The sequence below is a fragment of the Squalius cephalus genome (genome assembly GCF_949319135.1).
Source record: "Squalius cephalus genome assembly, chromosome: 6".
Taxonomy (NCBI): Eukaryota; Metazoa; Chordata; class Actinopteri; order Cypriniformes; family Leuciscidae; genus Squalius; species Squalius cephalus.
The window spans coordinates 33,598,566-33,624,746 of NC_137127.1; the positions used below are offsets into that span (position 1 = coordinate 33,598,566).

The window sequence follows — 26,181 nt, forward strand, 5'->3', positions numbered from 1 at the left end:
CCCCAATTTTGAATCAAAAGTCATCAAAGAATTATGTTCGTTGTACAACATCAGTAAGTCTCACACAACGCCCTATCACCCAGCAGGAAATGGACAATGTGAGCGTTTTAATCGGACACTGCTGAGTATGCTGGGGACATTAAGGGACGACCAGAAGGAGAACTGGGATCAGTATGTGGCAGAGTTGGTACAGGCATACAATAATTCACCCCATTCCTCTACAGGGTATACCCCTTATTTTCTAATGTTTGGCCGTCATGCGAAATTGCCCATTGATGTGATGCTGGGCCGGGGAGATGAATTCTCAGGCACAACAGGTAGCTGGGTGCACCACCACCATGAAAGACTAGTGACTGCCTATAATCAAGCCAGAAAACACATTCAGAAGGCTCAAGTGCATCAAAAGAAGGGGTTTGACCGTAGGGTCAAGTGGGAACCTTTGTTGGTGGGTCAGAGAGTTATGGTATTGAATAAGAGGGCCAGGGGACAGGGTAAATTGGATGATAAATGGGAACGTAATATATACAAAGTGGCGTCACAACCTAATCAAGATATACCTGTTTATGTGGTTAAGAAGGAAAGGGGTGATGGTGGCGAGAGAGTGTTGCATCGCAATATGTTAAGCCCATGTAAGTTTGAAATTTCCTTGCCCTCAGAGGAGGAAGAAGTAGAGGTATTGCATTCTAATTCTGATGTCAATCCTATGAACAGTAATTGGTGTATGTATCCTTGGGTGGGGGGCGGTCTTACAGGTCTGCCAGTACCCACACAAAAGGACGGAGAGACTGCCCGTAATATGGACATTGATGAAGCAACCCGTAATATGGACACTGATGAAGTAACATTACAGACTGCACAGGGGGAAAATCCCTCATGTTCACCTGCTTCACAGGTCGAATGTTCAAGACGGTCCACTCGGGCCACGAAGGGCCTGTTGCCTCAACGTTATAGAATGTGAAGTATTCGAGTGGGAATGTGCGGACACATTTAGAGTAGGGGGGGCGGATGTAAGCTGCTCGTCCCCAAATAAGGGGAGTGGCAACGCTAGTAGCGTCCACAGTGTTTTCCTCATGATGTGTCGGGGAAGAGAAACACCTGTGTTTCATTATCAATCAGGGATCAAAGCCATAAAGGTATGATGAATTTGTTGTTTGGGAGGGTTTTTGTGCGTGCTGCTGAGTTCTTTGCCGAGGCTGCCGTGCCGGGACGTGGGTTGGAGATAGACGCGTGTGACTGGGAGGGATATTTTGTTGGGGCTTTTCCCCGTAAAGTTTGGCGGCCGCCATCGATTTCCTTGAATGCGTGAACCCACGTCCGGTAGCGGGTAAGGAAGCCAGCAGTACACTCTCATTTTTAAGGTTATTGATGTGTGTCTTGGTAGTGCTATGTTCGCTGGGGAGGCCTTATTTATGTGTGTGATTACCGGTCCCCCAGCGTCATTTGTGTGTAAAGTGAGTGCGTGTGCGTAAGGGGGTAGGAGAGCAGGTTACCTCCCATATGACTCTTATACTGTACAGCTATTGACGACGTCTATGCATTTAGCGTGAGTGGTATTGATGGTATGTCCTGATATTTGGTGTGTATTTATTGGTGTGGTATTTAAGTGATTTATACGACTTTATATGAGGTTTGCAGTGCAATGAAATTATGCGTGTTATGGGTGATCACATGAATTGATTTAATGCATGTATTTAACAACCTTGGTAACCTCGTGCTGAATATATTGTCCTGTTTGATTGATGCTTTATTTCTCTTTAAGCTTATTGATTAAATGTTATCATTAATTACAAATACATTATTATAATCGTACCTGTCATTGCATCAACCTGCTGTCCCCCCCTGGGTTTTACTATTATGCTTGTCCAGAAATAAAATTGTTATATTTATATCTAAGAAATTGTGTACTTGAGTGTTTTCCTTGGTTGTTGGGCCACAGAAAATCATTGGTCCAGTAGAGAACCTGTAGTTTCACTCTATTCTATTGGGGTGGTTACAATTGGATGTCGTGCAGGCAGCGCGCGCTGTCTGCATGCATACAGGTGGTGCACATTTTTTTCACAGATGCAGATAAACTGAGAGCGGCGCGGCCGTGTAAACATTTTTTTCCCCAGTTTTCATGGGAAATAGCAAGTCTTCTCGAGTCAAAAGGCGCAAGTCCAAGTGAAGTCACGAGTCATTGATGTTAAAGTCCAAGTCGAGTTGCAAGTCTTTGTACATTTTGTCGAGTCTGAAGTCATCAAATTCATGACTCGAGTCCAAGTCACATGACTCGAGTCCACACCTCTGGTTACTCGCGTAGTGTAACTCGACCTAGGACGGTGACACAAAACAAAACGTTGTGCTTTTCTAAGCGTGTAAAATGGATAACTATATTGTATGGCGGAATACCATAGCAAGTGCTTGTGAGCACTTCGACTTGGCGCAGTAATATCTTCACTCGTGAAAAATCCTCTCACCGGCCCCCGCTCCCTCTAGTGAAGATATTACTGCGCCAAGTCGAAGTGCTTCCAAGCACTTGAAGATACATATGATACATAAGACACTTATACATATGATGAGGCTGTATGTCTTTGTGATGGGCGAGATGAACATTAGGAATAAGTGTGCAACTTCTGGAGAGTTCCGCATTATTTCCATGGATCACGTGAATGGCACATCAGTGCGTGGTGGCAGTGTGGTCAGATTTATTTTAGCCTCTGTGTGGATTATGATGTGCTTATAGTTTTCATTGAGGTTTCTCTCAGACAGGATTTGAAAAGCACTTCTTGTGTTTGGGTATTTTCAAGATTTTCTTGGCTCTCGTGTTTGGTAATAGAAGTTTCTCACTGACATATTTCCCATTTGAGTCAGTCAGGATAAGAGCGTGTTACTCTCTTGGGTCCTCATTAGCGGATCTGGGATACTGGATCAGTATCTCTCTCTCTCTCTCTCTCTCTCTCTCTCTCTCTCTCTCTCTCTCTCTCTCTCTTTCTTTCTTTCTTTCTTTCTCTCTCTCTCTCTCTCTCTCTCTCTCTCTCTCTCTCTTTCTTTCTTTCTTTCTTTCTTTCTTTCTTTCTTTCTTTCTTTCTTTCTTTCTCTCTCTCTCTCTCTCTCTCTCTCTCTCTCTCTCTCTCTCTCTCTCTCTCTCTCTCTCTCTCTCTCTCTCTCTCTCTCTCTCTCTCTCTCTCTCTCTCTCTCTCTCTCTCTCTCTCTCTCTCTCTCTCTGCATGTGTGTGAGAAACAGCTCTCTCAGCAAAGCGACGACGAGTCATGCGTCTGCACAAAAGAGTTTACGGTATGTCAAATACAGGTACGCTGCACATCCATTGAGCTGAATTGAAATAGTACAGATGGCTTGACGGAGAGTGAAACTCTCAAGCGCTCAGTGTTCAGCGAGTGAAAATAAATCTTTGCTTAACTTATACTTAGCCTCTAACACACACACACACACACACACACACACTGGTGAGTAAAATCTAAGAATGTATTAGCCAATAGCTAATGATGGACATTATTTAGTTGCCCAGAGTGAAGATTTAGTCACATACGAGTGATTTACTCTCATTGTAGAGGGTTGTTCAATGTGTTAAGTACACCTTAGATTAAAGGCCTGGGTATACTTCAATTTCCACATCCGTCTGGACCAATCAGACACACAATTATTCGTTACATTGAATTATATTTAATGAATAATTCAGCGAACTCTCTCCCAACAAAACTGTATTAGAGTTCTGTGAAACATCCCCTAAAACTGCAGCTAACAGGCAGGACCAGTGTTAAAGATGTATGTGCATAGATGTACTGGTTTGTAAACATCTAATCCTCAACCTCGATCAGAAGGTTTGTAAGCAAAGAAGTTCATGACAGCTCCAGTTCCCAAGCATTGATTTATTCCAATAAATCCACAAGTAGTTTGTAGGTTTATGTGTGATTGTGTGTGGTTTCTGAAATAAATGAATAACAATAAATAAATAAAGTATCAAATATTTAAATACAATGTTGGCAAATATATATATTGCAGTAATAAAGAAACACTGAATTGGGAATTGCAATATTAAATGAAATTAAACTAATAACCACTAGGCGGAGCTCTTGCTCCAGATCAAATGGGCCTACTCGTGATAAATCACTTAAAAATACCCTCAAATTGTAAATAGAATAATAAATGATAACATCAAACAAATATTCCAGCGATCAATATCATCTGCAATAAACACAGAACGTGATCGTCTATTTGTCAATGTCTGTTAATCGAAACTATCTTCTTAGCACATGCATAAATATAACGACAAAACAACAATAGCATTGAATAAACATACATATGTCTACTTATACACATACATGTTCATCTAAAGTATATTGATGGAAACTTACGTTGTCAAGAACGCACACACATCAAACAAACAATGATGTCGTAACAGCGGCAGATATAAACTTGTTCGTTCATGTCCCCGACTCCGCCCACATGTGATGTCACAGAATAATTCAAAATAAGAGTTGACAGGGATTTTATACAACCAGGCCTTTGGTTACCATCTGATACGGCTGGTAAGCTTTTCTCTGGACTCACTTTGGATCAGGCCATGCATAGAAAGACTTAGGGATGCACACTTTCTATAAAAAAAGACTTTTCATTAATTCATAGGAAACCTATGAATGAACATACATATCTAGAAGACATTGTGATAATGTGCGATTCAATCTGATCGTGCAATATTGTGCGATCCAATCTGACTTCTGACCTGTAATGCATTCTGAATCATAATCACACTGTTCGTTTGTTGGCCAGAGGAGAACTGGCCCCCCGACTGAGCCTGGTTTCTCCAAAGGTTTTTTTTTTTCTTCTCCATTCTGTCACCTGATGGAGTTTGGGTTTCTTGCTACTGTCACCTCTGGCTTGCTTAATTTGGGACACTTACAGTTTTTCTGAATTGCTAAAACTCTAAACCCCATTCTCTGAACCAAATTCTCAATAGCCTAAACCAATTTGTTGAATAAATCACTCTTTCTGTAAAACATTAAACAAGTTCAGGTAGTTAAAACAGTCTGCAAATCTCATGCACTCTTTTTGCAAAACTCTAAACACATTCTCACTCACTAAAACACATTTCGCACTGTGATGCACTTATGTTTCAAAACGCTAAACACAAGCAGGCAAAAGTTAAACACAACTACAACACAGTTGTCATCGTTTACATACATACGACTCAAAATTGTTCACACTTATTTCTAATGATGTGACCAAACCAACTGTACATAATACAAGTCAGTTCAGAGTGCCAAAATTGACTCAAAATTTTGAATGTTGATACCAACAATGGATGGAAACAATATAAGAGGGAGAGGAGGAAGAGTATGAGTAAGAGGTGGTCAAGAGGATGAGGAGGTGAACAAGGAGGAAGAGGATGAGAAAGAGCAAGGTGTGGAGAATGTTGTCGAGGCTGGATCTGGCATTAGGTGTTTTCCCTTTGCCTGCAGAGATGACATTGTCTGTAAAGTGGACAAAGTCCTCCGGCCAGACCCAACATGAAGACATAATGCTGAAGCAGAATCAAACTCTCTTGATTTTGCAGTTGCACAACTCTTCTGAGTGTACTGTAACATGCTTTTCATTTAGAGTTTTTTTACTGTAACCTTTGCAGTTGGGTAACTGTTTTTTCACAGTATGTAAGTGCTGAATATACAGACATTCAATACTGTACAATATTCATTACAAAACTATACTTGCAGTGCATACAGTATAAAATTGATTCACCTTCTCATTCTCATAGTAAGTTGTCATTACTATACTTTTTTTCGTAATTGCAAAATTTGTTTACGTTGTTAAAATATACTTTTTCTGTAACTGCATGCTTTGGATTCTGTGTTCTCCATAGTGTCTTGATACTTAGTGTTTATATACAGGTGCTGGTCATAAAATTAGAATATCATCAAAAAGTTGATTTATTTCAGTAATTCCGTTAAAAATGTGAAACTTGTATATTATATAGACTCATTACATGTAAAGTGAGATATCTCAAGCCTTTATTTGTTATAATTTTGATGACAGCTTGTGAAAACCACAAAATCAAAATCTCAGAAAATTAGAATATTACATGGTCATTGAACCAGGTTTTGGTTCTTTTGGCAGTGTGGGCAGATGCAAATCCTGCTGGAAAATGAAGTCAGCATCTCCATAAAGCTTGTCTGCTGAAGGAAGCATGAAGTGCTCTGGAAATGTCCTGGTAGACGGCTGCGTTGAGTGGACAGCACAGTGGACCAACACCAGCCGATGACATGGCTCCCCAAACCAACACAGACTGTGGAAACTTCACACTGGACTTCAAGCATCTTGGATTGTGTGCCTCTCCATTCTTCCTCCAGACTCTGGGACCTTGGTTTCCAAATGAGATGCAAAATTTGCTCTCATCAGAAAAGAGGACTTTGGTCCACTGTGCTTTATTAAATCCAGAGTCAACGCAGCCGTCTACCAGGACGTTTTCAGAGCACTTCATGCTACCTTCATTTTCCAGCAGGATTTGCACCTGCCCACACTGCCAAAAGAACCAAAACCTGGTTCAATGACCATGGTATCACTGTGTAATTACTGTGTGATTTCATGTAATATTCTAATTTTCTGAGATTTTGTGGTTTTCATAAGCTGTAAGCCATAATAATCAAAATTTTAACAAATAAAGGCTTGAGATATCTCACTTTGCATGTAATGAGTCTATATAATATACAAGTTTAACTTTTTTAACGGAATTACTGAAATAAATCAACTTTTTGATGATATTCTAATTTTATGACCAGCACCTGTATACACTCGCTGTGTGTATGATCTGAAAGCATTGTTTGATTTCGAGCACAGATAAAATAGTTGAGGCAGTTGTTTCATTTTGCCAGAAAGAGTCAAAGATTCTCTGAATGTAGTTTGAAAATTTGGTTTTGTGTTTAAGGTTTTGAGAAAGTGAGTGATGGTTTCAAGAAATGTGTTTTAGCAATTCAGAAAAACTGTAGGCCTAATATTCAACAATATTATTGATCTGACTACTGACAACAGTGAGAACTGGGGTGTATTCCAGAAAGCAGGTTATGTGACTTACCCGGGTAAGTTTAGGAGTAAGTAAGCGGATAACCTCTGCTTTCGGTTCCAAAAACGGAGGTAACTTTCGGGTTATGTAAGTAACAACTGACTCTCTGAGGATAACCTGCTCCGGAGCAGGTTATATTTGCAGGGTTAGTTTGTTTCAGAGAGGTTTCCGAGCATGGCGTGCCCTTTTGATGAGGATCCTGTGGACGTAGAGGCACAGATTATACGGGGGTTTTTTCGTCGTGAGAGGGTGATAAGACCACGTATCGATGTCTTTTCTTATCCTAACGAATATTTGCAGGAGCGCTATCGTTTTTCTAGGGAGTCGTTAATTTATTTAACAAACCTACTAAAACCACACATCTAAAACGTGACAAACCGCGGGTCATTCTTTGTAATTCTTTGTATTGCTCTGCGCTTTTTTGCTACGGGGAGTTTTCTCTACAATGTGGGCGATGCAGAGCATGTGGGAAAGCAACAGTGTGTAGAGCCGTTCGTACAGTATGCATGGCACTGAAATGGTTTCTACACACTTTTGTGCAGTTCCCTGGCCATAAACCTGTGCACTTTATTAAAGAAGAATTCCACAGGGTGGCAGGTTTGTACTCCGAAATTCTGTCATCTACTTCAATTAAATGACATTTCTTAATAGGTTTATTTTGACTGCACACACACACGTAAAGGCTTCACAGACTTCTTACACTTGTAATTAATCTTAATTTCAGGGTTCCCAAATGTGATTGGGTGCATTGATGGCACCCGCATTCCTATTAAAGCTCCATCTATCAATGAGGGAGACTATGTTAATAGGAAGTCTGTGCATAGCATCAATGTGCAGGTAATAGCTATATTTTGGCTCCTTAATATTGGTGTTACAAATAATAAACGTATTGTTCTCCACAGGTAATATGTGATGCAACCCACCTCATCACTAATGTTGAGGCAAAATGGCCTGGGTCTGTACATGCCAGAATATTTAGAGAGTCATCTCTGTGCAACAAATTTCAACAGGGTACGTTTTGTTAGACAAATGCTTGTAGTCTTTATTACATTTACAAAACACCTCAAACATTACAGGACACTTCTATGGCAAAATCACTTTATTTAATGTGTTCGATTTCTTCATATCCTGAAATAAAAGAGACATGACAGATTTGTATTTACACACACACACACACACAAATACAAAAAAGAACAGATTCATGTTCACATATTATTCTCACCTTAAGGCGATGCTCCAGTAGTTCTATTTCAAGTTGGGCCTTTTTAATGGCCAGCCTTTTCTCTAGCTGAAGCTGTATAAGGTCCATGTCCATGTCAGTTTTTTTTTTATTTGCCTTAATAGATGGACCTTATACAGCTCCTTTGCAGACAACTAGGAAGGCAAAGTAAATAAGATGGTTAAAGAAGAAAATCTGCCACATAGTAACATTATGTAAATAAGGAGAACCAGGGACAAGTTCTTACACTGCTAAGATTATGTGTAGCGGTAGATGGACCCTCATCTGCATGTACATCCCCAGCTAGATTCTGTCACAGGACAAATGACATTTTTCACTCCATCTAAAAAGCTATGCATTGTCCAGTATATGCATCATACCTCTGTGGGTCTCCCAGCACTTTCTAACTCAGTCACAGCAGATGTGGTCTCTTCATCATCATCCTAGAGTGGAAATATGCAAGGTTACTTTGTCTGGCAGACAAAGTGAAAGATCTAAAAGCAACTGGTTCTTAAAATGCATCACTAACAATTGTGACAGACTGTGTGGTTTCAGGAGGATCCAATAATACAATGCGTCCATCAGCAACTGCAAGAAAAAAAGATACTCAATGTGTAAATTACTAAAGTATGACAGACACTGAATAAAGGCATTTGGAACATGCAAGAATAAAAAAAACAGATTACTGTATACAGCATATGCTGTAAAATAGAATATGTATGCATAATGCACAAGTGAAACAATGACTGCATTTGGAATGCATTTAGCCTTCTTCCTAATGACAAGAGTTAATGCTCGTTTTGTCCAAACGTATGATTAAATAATCATAAATACTAATATGGTATACCTACATTGTACCAAGTCACTTGAGTTGTTGTGGGAGGTAGCAAAGTCTGACGAAGTGCCCTCTGGAATACCATCGACCACAGGGCGACCTTTATTAAGTGAAAGAGCCAACTCCTCAGATGGGGTGAGAGGAGGTGGAGGTGGACCCCCGCCAGTTAGACGGGCCTCAGCCTCCTTTCTATTAGCTATATAGGAAGAATACTGTAAAAGTAACTTAAGACATTGATCTTACAACAGTTAAAATAAAATATTACCTTTTTGGAGAATGTTTTTGTGTTTCATTTTGACTTGGGAAAGAGTTCTTTTGGCTCCAGAAGGATTACACCTTATAAAACAAGAGGCCTAAATATTTCTTGTCAATATACTTTGCACTGTATTCTTACGAAACTGATGTAGAGAAAAGTAAATGCTTGTCGAGTCATGCCACATGCTCAAAAAGACAATTGTTCAACTTTGCAAATTAACAAAAGAAAGGCAAGCATATTTAAAATGTAATAATAAAAAAAACTTACGCATTTACTCTGTCAGTTATTTTTTGCCAAGCCAATTGTCTTTCCCTCGCATATGCAGCTGTATTGCTTTTTTTCATTATAATGGGCTTGAACTCCTGATAAGCCAACATTAAAACTTCTAACTCCGCTTCGGAGAAGTACGCGGCACGTAACTTTTCACCCTTTTCACCCAAAATGATGTTTATTCAGCCAGCGCACATACCTGTATTTTCTTCCTGTTTTCGGTCGAAGTCCATAGTAATCGATAGTCCAGTTCACATGCATAGGTTTAGTTACCTATGATCACGCGCGTGAACTCGACAATCGATTACTATGGACTTCGACCGAAAACAGGAAGAAAATACAGGTATGTGCGCTGGCTGAATAAACATCATTTTTATTAATATCTTTCACATCTACTGCAGTCAGATTCACCCGTGATCACTCTGAAGGAATCACTCACATTAGCTGTGCACTTGTAATGACACATCAAGGATGTTAAGAGGCTAAAAGCAGGTTTAAAACTTGCCCCATTGAAGTCAACAGTGTGCAAATTTTAAAAAGAGGATAACATGGTGTAGGCAACACCGATTTTTGTCGTTGTTCTCTGTATTGACAGCACTCCAAATTTACAAAAAAATGAGCTCAATGTTAAAATTGACCGGAGTTCTCCTTTAACTCAAGGTTATTAGCAGTAGGTTGATTAAACTAACTCGACACAGGTGTTTTGGAACCGACATACCCCGAGTAAGCAGGTTTTGGGTTAATCAACCCAGAGTTCAGGGTTAATCTGATGGTAAATTAACCCAGCTTTCTGGAATACATCCTCTGAACTGAGCCGTACGATGACATCATTGTTTTCTCCAGAGCTGCTATATAGATAAATAACTAAATTAATAACTTTTTTACAACAGAAATGAATCAACGCTTAACTTACTTAAGCAATGACGCTATTTTCTTCTGGATACAGCTGAAACAAACTTTGTTGCATTATTTTCCTGTTAAGCTGCTTTGAAACAATCTGTAGGCTATTGTAAAAAGCACTATCAAACTAACCCGAGTCAAATCTCGGGTCACTTTATCCGTGTATTTTCCGGAATCTCTGTGTGAAAGGGGCTTTGGTCACACACCCTGACGAAGGATCATTAGCCGCAACGCATAGGTGTGCAAGTAGCTAATTGTCACCTGATTTTAAAATATTAAAGCCATGATGAAATAAAGGCTTTCTATATATTTTTAATAATATTCGAGTGCCTTGGATTAATGATTTTTTTATGATCTGAATAATCCCTTACATACAAAAGCACAGCGAAAAACAAAACATTTCTTGAAAATTAAAATCGGGTTAAAATATGTTAAAATATGCCATATTCCAGTTTTTCTTACCTGCATACATCCCTTTGTACTGTCTAGTTATATGCTACCAATATAGTCTGCTATCCCAGGGTTGACTTGAATGTTAAAAGAAATATAAAAAATGTTTAACTGTAGGCTAATTTAATAATAATTAATAACACATTGGTACAGAGTCTACCGTTCTCTGGGATTTGTTTTCATGATAATCGAATGTAAAGAGTTTTATCTCTAAAAACTGATTAGCTTATAACGCTAGTATATAGGGCATAGAGTAAGTAAAAAGAAATCGCTAGTTAATACCACTAACAAGCACCCTCATTATGCTACCGTGTTAGTGTGGGGCTATTTTGAGCCTTGTTAGTGGTATTAACTAGCGATTTCTTTTTACTTACTCTATGCTCCATATACTAGCGTTATAAGCTAATCCGTTTTTAGAGATAAAACTCTTTTCATTCGATTATCATGAAAACAAATCCCAGAGAACGGTCGACTCGGTTCCCATGTGTTATTACACCCCATGCAGGTTCATTTTGCGCCGGATTCGTTCTTTTAGTAGCATAATATCATGTGTACAGTGTCTAATAATTGGATAGTTTTTGGGTATGCACATAAAAGATTGTAAAAAGACACCTACACACAAAGAAAAAAAAAACATACAGACTTTCGAACCGAACCATGCATACACAAATAAACAAAACAAAAATTCAAACTTGCAAGCACAACCATGCACACATGCAAACAAACAATACACTCTTCACTCATACACGCACACACATTCACTCACAAATATTAATGAATCAATCACACTCAATCAAATCACCTCTCTCTCTCTCTCACACACACACACACACACACACACACACACACACACAGAGAAAGTCAAACACAACCATGGACATGCAAACAATACACCTTTCACTCATACACATGCACACACATCATTCACAAATATTAATAAATCACTCACTCACACATATAATGTACAATAGTCAATCCACCTGATTGACAGGTGTAAGTTTTGTGTCAATTCAATTATTACTGTTTTTTTCTTGTTATTCTTTTGTTAAAAAGGAAAGATCTAACTTGTTGTTAAGGATGTGTTCATGTTCCATAAATGGGGATGCCAGTTTGAAGAATGCCATTTGGTGGCATAGAAACCATTATACTTGAATTGTGAATTGTTTAATATCTTTTAATGGTCTACTGCAATGTTTGAGACATATTTATTTTTCATGCTTTAATGTTGGCCTAATTTCAGTTACATTTACATTTTAGGCTATGTAGTTTGAAATTTAATTTCTTTTTTAGATTTTTAACCACTCAGCTGTATGTGGAAATGCATATTTAAAAAAATGTTGCAAATAAAACCATAGTCCACAGCTTATGGTTTTAACTTATTTTAATATATAAATTCTGTGAAATCATCAAACGTTTGTATGACTTGCCAGTGACTTGTGACCCAAGCTACGACTTGACTTGACTTGCTTGACATAAAGCAGTGACTTGACTTGACTTGACTTGCTTTTCACAAAATTGACTTGGACTTGCTTGAGACTTGAAGGTTAAGACTTGAGACTTGTGACTTGCACATGTGTGACTTACTCCCACCTCTGCTGATTTGAGAGCTTTAGAGGAACTAAAGGTGTTTCGAATAAACACGAAACACACGTGATCGTTGTCATGCGGTGAATCCGGCCAATCGTGGAACAGCTGTGTCGTCATCAGCCCTCGTGCAGGCGCTCTTGAAAAGCTGCGCTGGCTGAGTTCTCCGGCTACTCTCGAATTGCTCTCGCGGTACTTTGATGGCATACGTCACAGTCACGTGGCGTCGGCGCTGTATCAAGTCGGACAAAATTTCTAACCGGCATGCACTGCTTCAAGTCAGCCGCCGATCGGTCTGCGCAGAGCTGCATGAAGTCGAACAATATAGCCTTTCGTTTCAATGAACCGGTTCAAAAAAACGGTTCACCAGTTCTTTTACGTCATCACGTAATGACGTCAATTCTATCATCCCGGCGGATAAATATACATTCAAAAAAGGTATTTGTAATCATAACTTAACCCAGCAAACACAAAAACGTTGCAAAAACGTTTTTTTCACGTCGTGAAAAAGTTGTCACAACGTTTTTATCCTACGTATTTAATACGACAGATGTCGGGTTTTTTAAACGTTATAAACACGTATTTTCACAACGTGGCTGAGACATTTTTTAACGTTATAAATACGTATTTTCACAACGTGGCTGAAACATTTTTTTAACGTTGTAAATATGTATTTTCACAACGTGGTTAAAACATTTTTTTAACGTTGCTTCGACGATATGCGTCACCCCTGTGACGTTTTAAAAACGTCAATATCACGTCTTATGTGGTACTTTTTTTTCCCTATTGATTTTTGCCACGTTCACCCGAAACTCGAAAAATTCACGGAAAGAACGTGTTAATCACTAAAACCTGAGATGTTTCCATCCTTGGATGTAGCCTACAAGCATTTGTAGCAGCAGACTATGTTCTGCAACTGCTGTCACGTGCGTCTTCCAAGATTCCAGTGTGAAGAGTAATCGATCCAGTGGGCTATAAACTCATCTTTAACACAATTCTTTCTGGGACCCGTTAAAAACATTGAGAAATCACTGGACACAAAACAAAGGTAAGCAAATTCTTTATAATTTATTGATTAATAACACAATAACACAATATGATTGATATGATATGATTAATGATTTTAATTAATGATTGCATTTCTGTAATATATTACTAATTTTAGAAGAATTAATGTATAGCCTATATATATTTTTATTATTATAAGAAACAAAACAACAATTTCGATAAATCATTTGATAAAACACATGGAAATTTTAAAATAATTATATACAAATTAGGGATATTTAATAAAAACAAAATGCCAAAGAAACACTTTAAATTCCAAGGTCTTCACTGTCAGAGTGGAAGAGGGGGGGAGACTGAAATTCAAATCATTGTAATAAAGTCAATTGTCTGTGTTTACTCAGAGAGGTCTATTTAAAAATACAAGTTTGTATCAGTTCGTCACCTCAATGAAACAATTAATTTGTGAAGTAAAGTGTACCTGTCCAATTAGGGTCTGTCAAAGAAGAATGAAAAAGCATGTCATGAGTATTATCAATTATTGATTATTATCATTCCCTACACTGGTAGAGCCATACAAGCTGTATATCAACACACTTGACTAATTACTTAAAAATGTATATAAAAATAAACATTGTGAGATTGTTTGTTTTATTTTAGTAATGGGTGAAACAAGTATGGCTCATGCCCAATATGTTCCCGATCCCTGACCTAAAAAAATTAGATGAAGAATATATTACCTCGTCATCATCTTCAGCTGTGGGCTCATCAGTCTTAAAAAAAGGAACACATAAGACATAAGACACAAGACACAACTAGTGTTTCTTTCTAATTGCTTTGTAATTGCTAACATGTAAATAGCCTCAATCTTAAATAAATATTAAATCTTGAAAACCCTTATATATAAGGCAATTTAATCAGGCAAATATTTTTCTCTGTCACACATGCAAGTTTATGCACTGTTTGCGCACTGTATATTCTAGGTTTTAAAAAATCAGGTTTTACTGTTCTTGTAATTAGCCTACTTCTTAGACATATTGCATGTAGATAAGTAGCCTACCCTGAGTTTTTTTGGTCCTCCCCGTTTGTTTGGGGCATGCTTTAAAAACTCTGCCACTTCTCCCTCTATCTCTGGCATCTTTGCAGCCTTAAAGGTTTGAAGGCATGCTCCTGAAAATAACATTAACAGATAAAACATGAAACCAAAATAAAAATAGGAAAAATATTCAATCTGAATGGGGCTACTTTCTAAGTCAGAAATTGTCTCTGATTATGTTCAAAAAACGACTTTATTAGCTACAGTAATGCAAAAGTTCTGCATGTTACATATTACTACAAGGGCTCGACATTAAGCCTTTCATGCTTGTCCTAGTAAAAAGTTGCTTATCTGGGAAAAAATATTTTTTTGGGGAATATCATTTAGACTGAAGCGTTCTATCAGCTTTGAAATATTTCAATTTTCATATTTGTGTATACACCCATAGGGCATTTTCTTTTACCTTCATAAAAATGGTATATTTTTATACCATTTATACCCTCACACAATATTGTGTGCTTCATCTTTCATTTTAAATTCATTTATTGGAAAATTTACAACTGCATTAAATTATGTTATGAGAATGTTTATGTTTTGAAACTACAAATAAGAAATGTTGAGGAAAAAATGATAAAATTATACTTTTAAACATGAAACTAAACCGCCAGTAGGTGGCCTACACATATTAGTTTTTCTGTAGGCCTATAATTGCATATTGCACATGCGCCAACGTCCAGGCGGGAATCGATTCGCGGGTTCTTCCAGTGAGCTAGTGAAGTCTCGAGATTATGTGCGAAATTATACTGGTAAGTTGTTGTTGTTGTTGTTGTTGTTGTTGTTTTTTTAAAATGTCATTCTTAATGCAGATGTTAACTTATTCAGTGGTAAGATTTAACTATAGATTTGTAATGTGCTCGCTTCTGTTATCTTGTCGGCGCCACAGCCTGCTACTGACAGGTTAGAATTGGAGGTTGGTCGATTTAGCTATGATAGCGGAATACAGGGTCCAATATTGACAACTACAACTGCGAGTAAAAAATTCGACACTGATATTTAAAATATCAACTATCAGTAGTGTTATGTACATGGCTGAAATTAGTGAACAGCTTTGTGAAGGTGCAGCGCTTTGGGTCTGTGTGTTTGACGAGCGAGAGAGGAGGTTCATGTGCTTCATTCATTGTATATCATTATTTACAATTATTTAACATGCAAAAAAATAACAATTCTCGGCTTTTGGTGATTCTATGGTGATTTTGGGTGTGCCGGTTTCAGATTTTTAGCTATGATTTTTAGTGATGACGGTTGTGCGCGGTTGTGCGGGGGGAGGGGGGGACGTTCGTCTGTTAAAGGACAACTTAGCCTAGTTTGAATAAACGAGCAAACACTGATTACCCAGCAAACATTGGTCCGACGGCAACGTCGTGTCCCTGGCCAAAAATAGTCGCGGTATGACGGCATAAATCGGTAAAAATATGTAACACAGAACATTTCCTAAAAATGCATTCAGATACATTTGTACATGTCTACAGTTCTCTGGGGTTGCATGTATAATTGTTATTTTGACTTTTAGCTACGTGTAGTTCAATATAGTGTATCGGGTGAGAGGACGTCACATAGCGACGTCTTTTACACGTGCATTTATAGTCCATCATGACCCTCTATGAAATCCTTGTGAAATATGCAAAAGCTGTGCTTAATCCTTGCATGGTTAATACTGCAAAAATTAATTTAATTGCCCAAGTAGTTTTTAAGAGGTTGTGAAGACGTCCACTGACGTCCTTTACACGTCAAGGCTGTGAATAGACGTCCACTGATGTCTTTTACACGTCTAGTCAAGCAAGACAGAAAAAAAACAGGAATTATCTTTATGAAATACACGAATTGTATACAAAGTAAATATATTTACTTTATCTTGTTTAAATAAATTATAATCACACAGTTCCCAGTGTGAATGCAAAGCCTCTGCATTCTAGTCATTATTTCAACCTGTAGCCTACCTGATACGTTGTGTGTTTTTTTTTGTGTGTTTTTTTTTTATGGAATGTATGCATATGTAAAACAGAAATATATCTGGTCACCATTTATGTCTGAGTTGGATGAAATTGCCAAAACTGTGCTGCCAAGATGTAACAAAAGATCTCCCGACATTACCAAATCCCGCGATAGGTTAGATTATCTCACGAGATGTTAATGCGTTTTCCCCATAGACTCACTCCGGAACACTGAAGTTTGAACAACCACGAAGAGAGGAGGAATTGAGGCCCATATTATTAGAAATCTACTGTTGGGTACGTACATTTTGTATTATTAGATTCACGTGCTAGAGTTTTACTTGTTTGACATGAATGAACCGAAAGAAATGATGCCCACATTGTCAACTGAAATTGGCTAACTGAGTTTGGCTAAAATTAGCTAGTAGGCTAAAAGTTAATTTGAACTTATACAATGGTATACCATAGTATAAAGTATGTTTAATGATACAGTCAAAGGTATTACTGTAAATTATTAATGTAGCCTTTTGAGAGTTTCTTTCAGAAAGTAAATTATCTGAAGTAGAATGAAATTAGCTGGATTTAAACATGTATGTTTTCAGTAACTGCTTTTTTTGCTGCAATATTTTGTAATTTTAGAATTGCTAAACATGTCTATTCAGGGGACATCACAGCCCACCTGTCTTTATCAGAAATGTCCTGTTCACTTTCTCACTGTTACACACCTAGTTAAGGGTCTTTCTCAAGGGCACCACAGTGGTATTGAAGAGGCAGGGGACAAATCAAGGGCGTAGGTTTGGCCTCAGCTTTGGTGGGGACATCCCCCAACCCCCCCCCCCCCCCTCCCCCCTCCCCCCTCCCCCTGTTGGCAATACAGAATATCACAATACAGAAGTGAATCTACTTCATCTCATTATATTGTATCCTGACCCCAATACACCATCCTGTATACTGTCCCTAAAGAGCTAGTATAACTGTATAATCTCAAAAATGCACTCTCAAAAAATAAAAATAAAAACCTGAGACTGTGTAATGCTGAACAACCAAACGTTTTATTAACATAAATTATTAAATAATGAACAAATGAATAAAATACACACGTGTTATCATAGTATGCATTCAACACAACAAATCCATTATTATTATCTATTATTATTATTATTATCCATGATTACAGTATTCCATTAATACTAAAATTGTATAGATCTAACGTTACTATTCTATATCAAATTTTATTGATATATTCTATTCTTAAATATTAAATTCTTAGGCTACACTCACAAATACATTACATACATTACATAAATAGAATGTAGAAACGAAAAATGTCTCAGATCCACTGTTTATGTTGACTGCAAGATTCTAAGTTAAGGTCAGCTAATTAACATTCAGTGACTTGCTAATGTAGCATTCTGATAGCGCGACTTCTATGAGTCTATCAGTGCTGTGCTGCACAGCCTAATCAATACTCTTAACCTTAGTTGAAAGATTGCTGCTGCTAGGTTTAACTGTAACAACATCCTGGGTAACACATACTATCACCAATACTATTTTCCACAGTAGAATCTGCATTTGAAAGCCTGGTCAGTCACTACTACTGCTAGTTTATTTGTGTGGCTAGTTATTTGCCTTTACACTCTGCTTTATGAAAAAGCTTCCTATGTCCCCTTTCTTCTTCTTGGGTGGCATAGCTGATCTATCTACAAAGTACAAAAAGTGGCAAAAAACGGAATATTAAAATGTTTTACTCTGGCCTTTGTATGTGGCAGAGAGACAACCCTGGTAACTTACCGTCGGCGTCGTCGACACACGCGCGCGCGCGCACACACACACACACCACCCGCTCGTTGCCAGTGCAAGCACAAAAGTAGTCCCGGCCCGCGCGTGTAGCCTGTCAGATACACCGCCGCCAATCAAATTACGGCGTTTCTTGTACTGTCGTTGTTTTGGCCGTTGGAATCGATCCAAATAGCAGCGCAAAGATCCAAATAGCAGTTCAAAGGAGCTTGCTAAATATTGGTGGGGACAAATTTGTCATCTCAAAATATTGATTGGGACTAGTACCTAGCGTCCCCCCCTAAACCTACGCCCATGGGACAAATGCTGTTTTGAATTTAGCTGAAGACCATAAAAATATTTTGAAAATAAGTGCATGTCATTTACCTCAAATTTTTAATTTTCATTTATTTTAAAAAGAAATATATTCTCTTCCCTTAGATGCTGTGAAGAGGTGGAGCCCACATGCTACAGACACTGAAATTGATGCAGCAATGGCAGAACACCTGAAACACACTCCAGGAAGAGCTGGGGGTGGTGGATACAAAAAATGAGCCAAACAATGTGTTTAAGGGATAGTTCACCCAAAAATGAAAATTGTCATCATTTACTCAACCTCATGTTTCAAACCTGTATACCTTTCTATGCTAAACACAAAGATATTTAGAAGAATGTTTGTAACCAAGCAGATGTCGCTTCCCATTAATAATAATTTTTTCTCCAATAATGGTAGTCAATGGATGCTCTATTTTTGGTTACAAACATTCTTCAAAATATCTTCTTGTGTTCAGCAGAAGAAAGAAACTCATACAGGTTTGGAATTTGGTGAGTAAATTACATAATTTTCATTTTTGGGTGAACTATCTTTATATAATAATTCAGTATTTTGCTATTGGTATTTAGTTTGGTTAACAAATCGAGAGCTTAGAATTATAAGGTTCTATCTCCGTTTATTGTAGTTTATTGAGGATCAAAGTTTTTAAACTCGGTTTATGTTTTGTGAGATGGAACCTTTTATTTTATTAATAACTACTAACAAAATATTTTTTTTACAAAAATAACACCACACAGGCATTAATAAACACCTAATGAATCAGATTGTCAAAAACTCAATTTCGACCAAAAGTGGAGATAGAACCTTATAATTCTAAGCTCACGAAATGTTAAACATTGAAAAAAATAAAGAGAAATTTTGGCTGTTCAAGATCAATAAAATGTTGTGCTTAATCAGAACATGCTTCTTTTTTGCTTATGTCCACAAATAATGTGTTATTGTTTTTGATGTACACGTGATTAAAACGTTTTATTGACGTTCAGGTCTAACTGGACCAATTTTGGACCTTTTTAGAACCTTTGTCAAGATGTGTAGGCTAAACCTCAAGACTTGATTGTCTTTCACGATGTTACACAATAGGTGTGTGATTATTTTATATGCAGGCTTATACACTTAAATTATGCAGCAACACATTTAAACACATATGACGACGCATTTAGACGTCCAGGGACGCGCAGAAGAGACGTGGAATTCACGGCCAGAAGAGACGTGGAATTCACGGCCAGAAAAGACGTGGAATTCACGGCCAGAAAAGACGTCGGTTCAACTTCCATTTTGGAACTATTTTTCAACCATGACGGGACGTCTCTGTCGGACGTCTTTTCAACGGTCATTAAACGTCCAAATGTTTGCTGGGTAGCTACTTGATCGCCTAAATTAAAAAAAATAAAATTAATATTTGTGTAGTGTTCAATGTTGTTATCGATAGAGATACGCGGATGGGGTATTTCATCCGCATGACAAAACTCATCATCCGCATCAAAGTTTTTTGACCAAATTTCAAAGGCGCACCCGCCCGCCATCCGCTGATTGTGCGGTCTATGGACGATGCAATGCTCTGCTGATGCGAGCCGCAAGAAAGCCCTTGTCTGATGAAACATTTATTAAAATTAACATACAATTTGTACAAAACGAAATTCGCTTTAAAGAAAGGCTTTCTCAATTTACTATTTTTAATTAAATACCATGTTTGCATTTACAGTGTAGGGCCTACTAACCGGCCTAATAACCATTGTTATTTACCGCATCTCCTGCACGCGAAACAGGAGGAGAAAATGAGAAGAAAGTTGTCAAATGTCAGAAAAATTGTAGTTCATTCTTCTTTATCACATGAGCAAGAGTGTCGTTTCCCCGTGCACAATTGCAAATGTGATATTTATTTTATACAACAGTTAAATTAATAAGTGAACATTGTGAGTTACTTTTTAGTCACAAACAATATTGTCTATATTGTTTGTTTCCCCTTTATTTCACCTACGAGAATTTTTTAAATGAAACCAAAATAGAGACATAACAAGTGGGGCGCGACAAACGGGAGGAAATTTGGTATTTTTTGTGCCCATCCAGTGGCGTAGACGGGGAAGGTGCCATGGGGCCACTCGCCCCTCCTGAAAACTGATTGACCCCCCCCCCCCCCCCGATATGCCCCCACCCTTTTACTTGTCTGTCACTCAAAAAATTGTTTGATGTTGAGTTTTATTGACCATACACTCAAAACAAAACAACGACGCATTTAAATGTAAGCCTATCTTAACCTTTTCACACGTACATTTAAAATATTCTGTCTGACCCGCTAGCATGAGTTTTTCAAGGCGACCGCTACTTCGTATCACTTTAGGCTTGTTCGACTTCATGCAGCTCTGCGCAGACCGATCGGCGGCTGACTTGAAGCAGTGCATGCCGGTTAGAAATTTTGTCCGACTTGATACAGCGCCGACGCCACGTGACTGTGACGTATGCCATCAAAGTACCGCGAGACTGATTCGAGAGTAGCCGGAGAACTCAGCCAGCGCAGCTTCTGAAGAGCAACTGCACAGGTTCTGATGACGACACAACTGATCCACGATTGGCTGGATTCACTGACGACACCGATGACGTGCGTTTCAAGTTTATTGCGACGACTTCAGTTTCAGAAATTCTCATATGGACTTTTAAAACAGTTCAATACGTTTTTATGTCGTCTTCATCTTATAAATCATATTTATTAAATATTGTTTTACTGTATTTACTTTATTGTTAATATAGAGTTTGTGTATGTTTATTTTGCTTGACTTTCTTTTTTATACAGACCTTTTACAGTATTCAGCAGCATAACCTATTCAAATGAGCATTTTTAATAACTAAAATGTTAATCTTAAAAACATACAATCTAATGTGGTCATAAATGTATGCTCCTATACAAATGATACAATACATTATGTTCCTCCATTTGTTTGGTTTCTTCATATTCTCTAGTTTATTTTGCTGTGTTTATACTTCACCTGCATGTGGTTAGCAAACTGCTAACAACTTGCTGTAACTTCAACTTAACAACTGGACAACATTCTGTTCACTTTCAAAGAATTGGTCTAAATCACAATATAAATCCAACAGAATTGTGCTTTTCTGTATATGAAAATGAATGGTGTTATGTTTAAAATGTTAAAAAGAGCTCAGCTGGAGGGTACTGTAAATCTTGTTGCTGAAACCTTCTTAAAAAACACATACCCACCAGGGAATTTTTTTTATTGGTTACTTTTATCATTTTGTATTAGCAGAAAGACCCATGTCATACTGCTAAAGTATACATCCAATATGTTATCTTGTTTTGGGAGACACCCTTCCAAAACACCACTTATACACACATCTTAAAAGTTTGTTAATACCATGGTTAATACATAAAGTTACTTAATCACTAAATCATGAAAACAATGGCAATCACTGATACAAATGTTGAGCCAAAACTGAAAGTGGACTTAAAATGGTAATTGCAATTGTTGCTAACTATTAGTAATAATGAATGGAACAGGTGTTGGCTATGGTCCCATGGTTCCTTAGGATATATAAAGAACCTGCATTACCCTGTGTAACACACAACAAAATGGACAACGTAACCATTAATGTGTTAGACACCAAAGGCAATGTTGTCATGCTAACGGTTTCCAAGGACATCGCTGAAAGGATGCAAAATGGTAAGTAAACCAAGTAAACCAAATGTGAAATAATTACAAGTCACCAATGATTTGTGCAAGTGTTTTATTTATCATTTATTCCCCCAGATCAAATGTTCCTTTCTTCTGTCATGGAGAAAGTATCAGCTGTTGAAACAAAAGGTACACATTTACTTAATGAACAAGAATATACAGGAAATAATTCTTGAGTGACACTGACCACATCTACAATCTTCTCTCCAAACAGCTCTCCTCAGTGGCCCAGCTTGTGCTGCAAAGCTCCTCCAACCTCCTATTCCATGTCCCACTACCTCCACTAGGTCGCCGGTACCCCTAAACCTCAGTTTTGTGAAACCACCATCCACCAGCCAGTGCCCCATTACTACCACTAGGCCCCCTGTACCACCTCCACCATCCACCATCCACCAGCCAGTGCCCCATTACTACCACTAGGCCCCCTGTACCACCTCCACCATCCACCAGCCAGTGCCCCATTACTACCACTAGGCCCCCTGTACCACCTCCACCATCCACCAGCCAGTGCCCCATTACTACTAGGCCCCCTGTACCACCTCCACCATCCACCAGCCAGTGCCCCATTACTACTAGGCCCCCTGTACTACTTACCTCCACTGTCAAGGACCCACCACCTGCCACTCTGCAACCTGGTGCAGTGTGTGGAAACCCTTCAGCATCCATTCAAACTTCATCCCCTTCCTTCCAGTCAGACAGGCATGAATCTCAAGGTATTGCATCAAATACTGTAAGGAAGATAAATGGCAATACTGTTGTTAAATTACATCCTTTTTTTTGTTAATCTATTTCTCTCCTTATCCCCTCCATTTTACAGAAATAACACATACAATGACACTATTTCTACTGGACCTTACAAAAACTCACCAGCAACTTTATTTTCGGAACAAAATGGCATTTTATAAAAAAATACAAAACTTATTCTCACAAAAGGGCTACAACTTGTCAAGTGAGAAAATTCGAAAAAAACTAGCAAACATGTTAACTACTTATAAGAGAGTGAAAGACAGGCGCCGTGCAACTGGGGAAGGGAAGATCACCTGGGAGTACTATACAGTAAGTTGAAGACTGCTTTACTTTGTTTCTGAAATAACATTGTCATGTCTTACAAGACTGAAACATTGGTCATTTTCATTTTACATCCACCCCCACCAGCTAATGGATGAGTTATTTGGGTCATCGGGAATCGGTACTGCACCACCTGGCACCATTCACTCCACACCTCTGGGTTTGGAAGAGACCTCTTCCACAAGCAGGCCCACAACGTCTTCTCTTCAAGACCAGCCGGTAGGTGCTAGTGTGGATGAACAGCCAGGAACTGCTACCATACAAAATGCAAACATCACAAGAAGGCAAAGACGACCACAACCCTTACAATTTCTGGAGGCTTATGAAGAGCATGCAGAGAGAAGGACTTCTGTACTTGAGTCCCTGGTAAGGCCAGATCTGGAGAGATGGCGGCGACTTAAGGAGAGGCGGAGAAGGTCCTTCGAAAAAAAGATGGTGACCAGCTTGGGAACAATTGTGGAGGAGCTAAAAAAAATGGGGAAAAGACAAGAGCAAATTATGCATCTATTACAGAACCCACATGAACCCCAATAAAATTATAATCTAAAGATGTTATCTCTTTTGATTTACACCTTTCCCCAAAATGTCCTATGGTTTTTTTTTTTGTTCCCAAATAACAATTTCTAATGACAAACTAATTTTGTTCAATAAAACAAATTTCTTTATTTCAACACAAAATCTGTTTGTTTGTTTTATCATTTGTTGAATATTTCTGAACATTCAAATCTTTACTTTTCATTTTTGTTTTGTATGTTAAGTATACACATACAAGTTAGATCTGGCCACAAATCTGGTCTCTATAATGACATGCATTAGTGTTGTGGGGTTGCTGGGGGTATGGTTCATCATCAACACCATCATCTACCACAACAACTTGATCACTGGGCTCTAAACAAATATTATGCAAAATACAGCAGGCTGAGACTGCTGAGCTGATATTAGAAATGCTTCTCATTTGCAGGTAATGGAGCCTCCTAAACTTAGATTTTAGAATGCCAAATGCATGCTCAATGACCACGCGAGCTGCATTGAGCTTTCTGTTAAAATATCTTTGCCTAGCAGACAAGTGGCCATTGTCTCTATAAGGCCTCATAAGTTGAGGCAACAAAGGGTAGGCAGAATCCCCAATTATGTGCATTCCCTGTGGAACAAGTGAATGAGGATCTTCTTCAAGAACACGACAAACTTCTGTGAAGCGAAATGCTCTGGCATCATGCCAACTCCCAGGGTGACCCACACTAATGTGACAGAAGCGCCGCTGACTGTCACAAAACCCAGTTAAATTTACAGAATAAAACTGTTTCCTATTCATGTATGCTAGGGGATTATCACAGTGGGGTCTCATTATAGGAATGTGACACCCATCTACTGCACATACAGTGTTGGGGAAACCTGCTGTGTCAAACCCTAACTTTGACATCTCCAGCCTTTGACCTCTGGGCCAGGATATGTGGTGGGCCATGTATATGTTAATATTGTAACAAAACTCATGGAGATGCTTGGCAAGAGTGGATTTTGACATGTTAAATCTATCTGCCACCCCACGATATGACTCCTGATTCGCCAATGTCCAAAGGCAGGCAAGAACACTGTTCGTGATTGGCAGTTTGGTCTGTTGTAAATTCATATAAACAGGACCAAGGGTAGTGATGACATCCTGCAAAGGTAGAAAAATAGGTTATCAAGACAACATGCTAACACTTGTAATAGTTCAATGAATTTTATATTAACCAGTCCAGTAAACCTCCACTTGTTCCTTGGAAAGCCTGAAATGACCTCTAAATTCTGAGGGACTGTAGAGAGGGACAACATCCTCCACAAAATTGTCTATTTTTGGAACCATTCTATATAAGAACAAGAGGAATTGTACTCACTATATACAGTACATGTAGCCTAACTGAACACACATGTAACGTTAGTCAAACATTTATTATCAGTGATACATTGCAAAGAATTTAGAGTTTCGATACAGTATTTTTATTCAACATATAATTTTCAGATTCTAGGTATAGGTCTAGTAACTTTAAAACTAAATTGATAATGTGTCTATAATTTGTTTAAAAATTCATATCTCCGGCTTCATATCTCCGTTTGCAGCTCCTCCCCGCCTGCACGCGGCTACTCTCGCCGATCGGTTACATCCAGCCGCAGCCGATGTCGAACACACCTTTTGTTTCCATGTTGACGCGTCATTGCTTGTCACGTGATTTACCGTAGCCACAATGACGCTGAATGACTGATTATCCAACTTTATTTAATTTTTCCTTTATTATTCCAAATATTTACGAATTTGTTAACTATAGCAGAAAAACATCTGATATTCCGATTATCAAATATGTGCAAATGGATGTGTTTTGTTGTTTAAACACCTTTATAATGACCGCGTTAGTTGAGCTATATGCGTGTTGGGCGCCGCCATGTTTAATCCTTGTTTATACTTTCGCCTGGCTCCGCAGCGCGAGCCTCCGCTGCCTGCGCGCGCACCTCCCTAAACGGAGGCTTCGAAAGCTAGGCTAATGTACCCTCAGTATATATAAGCTAGGCTAATGTACCCTCAGTACAGTTTCAGTTTTAAAAAAATGTACTTGTCTCGGACAAGCGTTAATGTCAATGCTAAATATAATGTAGTAATTTTATTATAGCACTCGTCAGCCTGCAGCATCCAATATGATGTTCCTGTAAACAACACAGAGACAGAAGTTGAACAGCACAAACAAACTAT

At 38.4% G+C, this 26,181-nt stretch overlaps 1 protein-coding gene across 1 annotated transcript; it reads right to left on the minus strand.

Annotated features, from left to right (window-relative positions):
• Window positions 1-24,231: 24,231 nt before the first annotated feature.
• Window positions 24,232-25,302, minus strand: LOC307159887 (uncharacterized protein; the record flags this gene model as incomplete). Its single annotated transcript, XM_079873585.1, has 2 exons — window positions 24,232-25,116; window positions 25,204-25,302. 2 exons carry the CDS (start codon window positions 25,300-25,302, stop codon window positions 24,232-24,234), a joined length of 984 nt encoding a protein of 327 aa, XP_079729711.1.
• Between the last annotated feature and the right edge of the window lie 879 nt (window positions 25,303-26,181).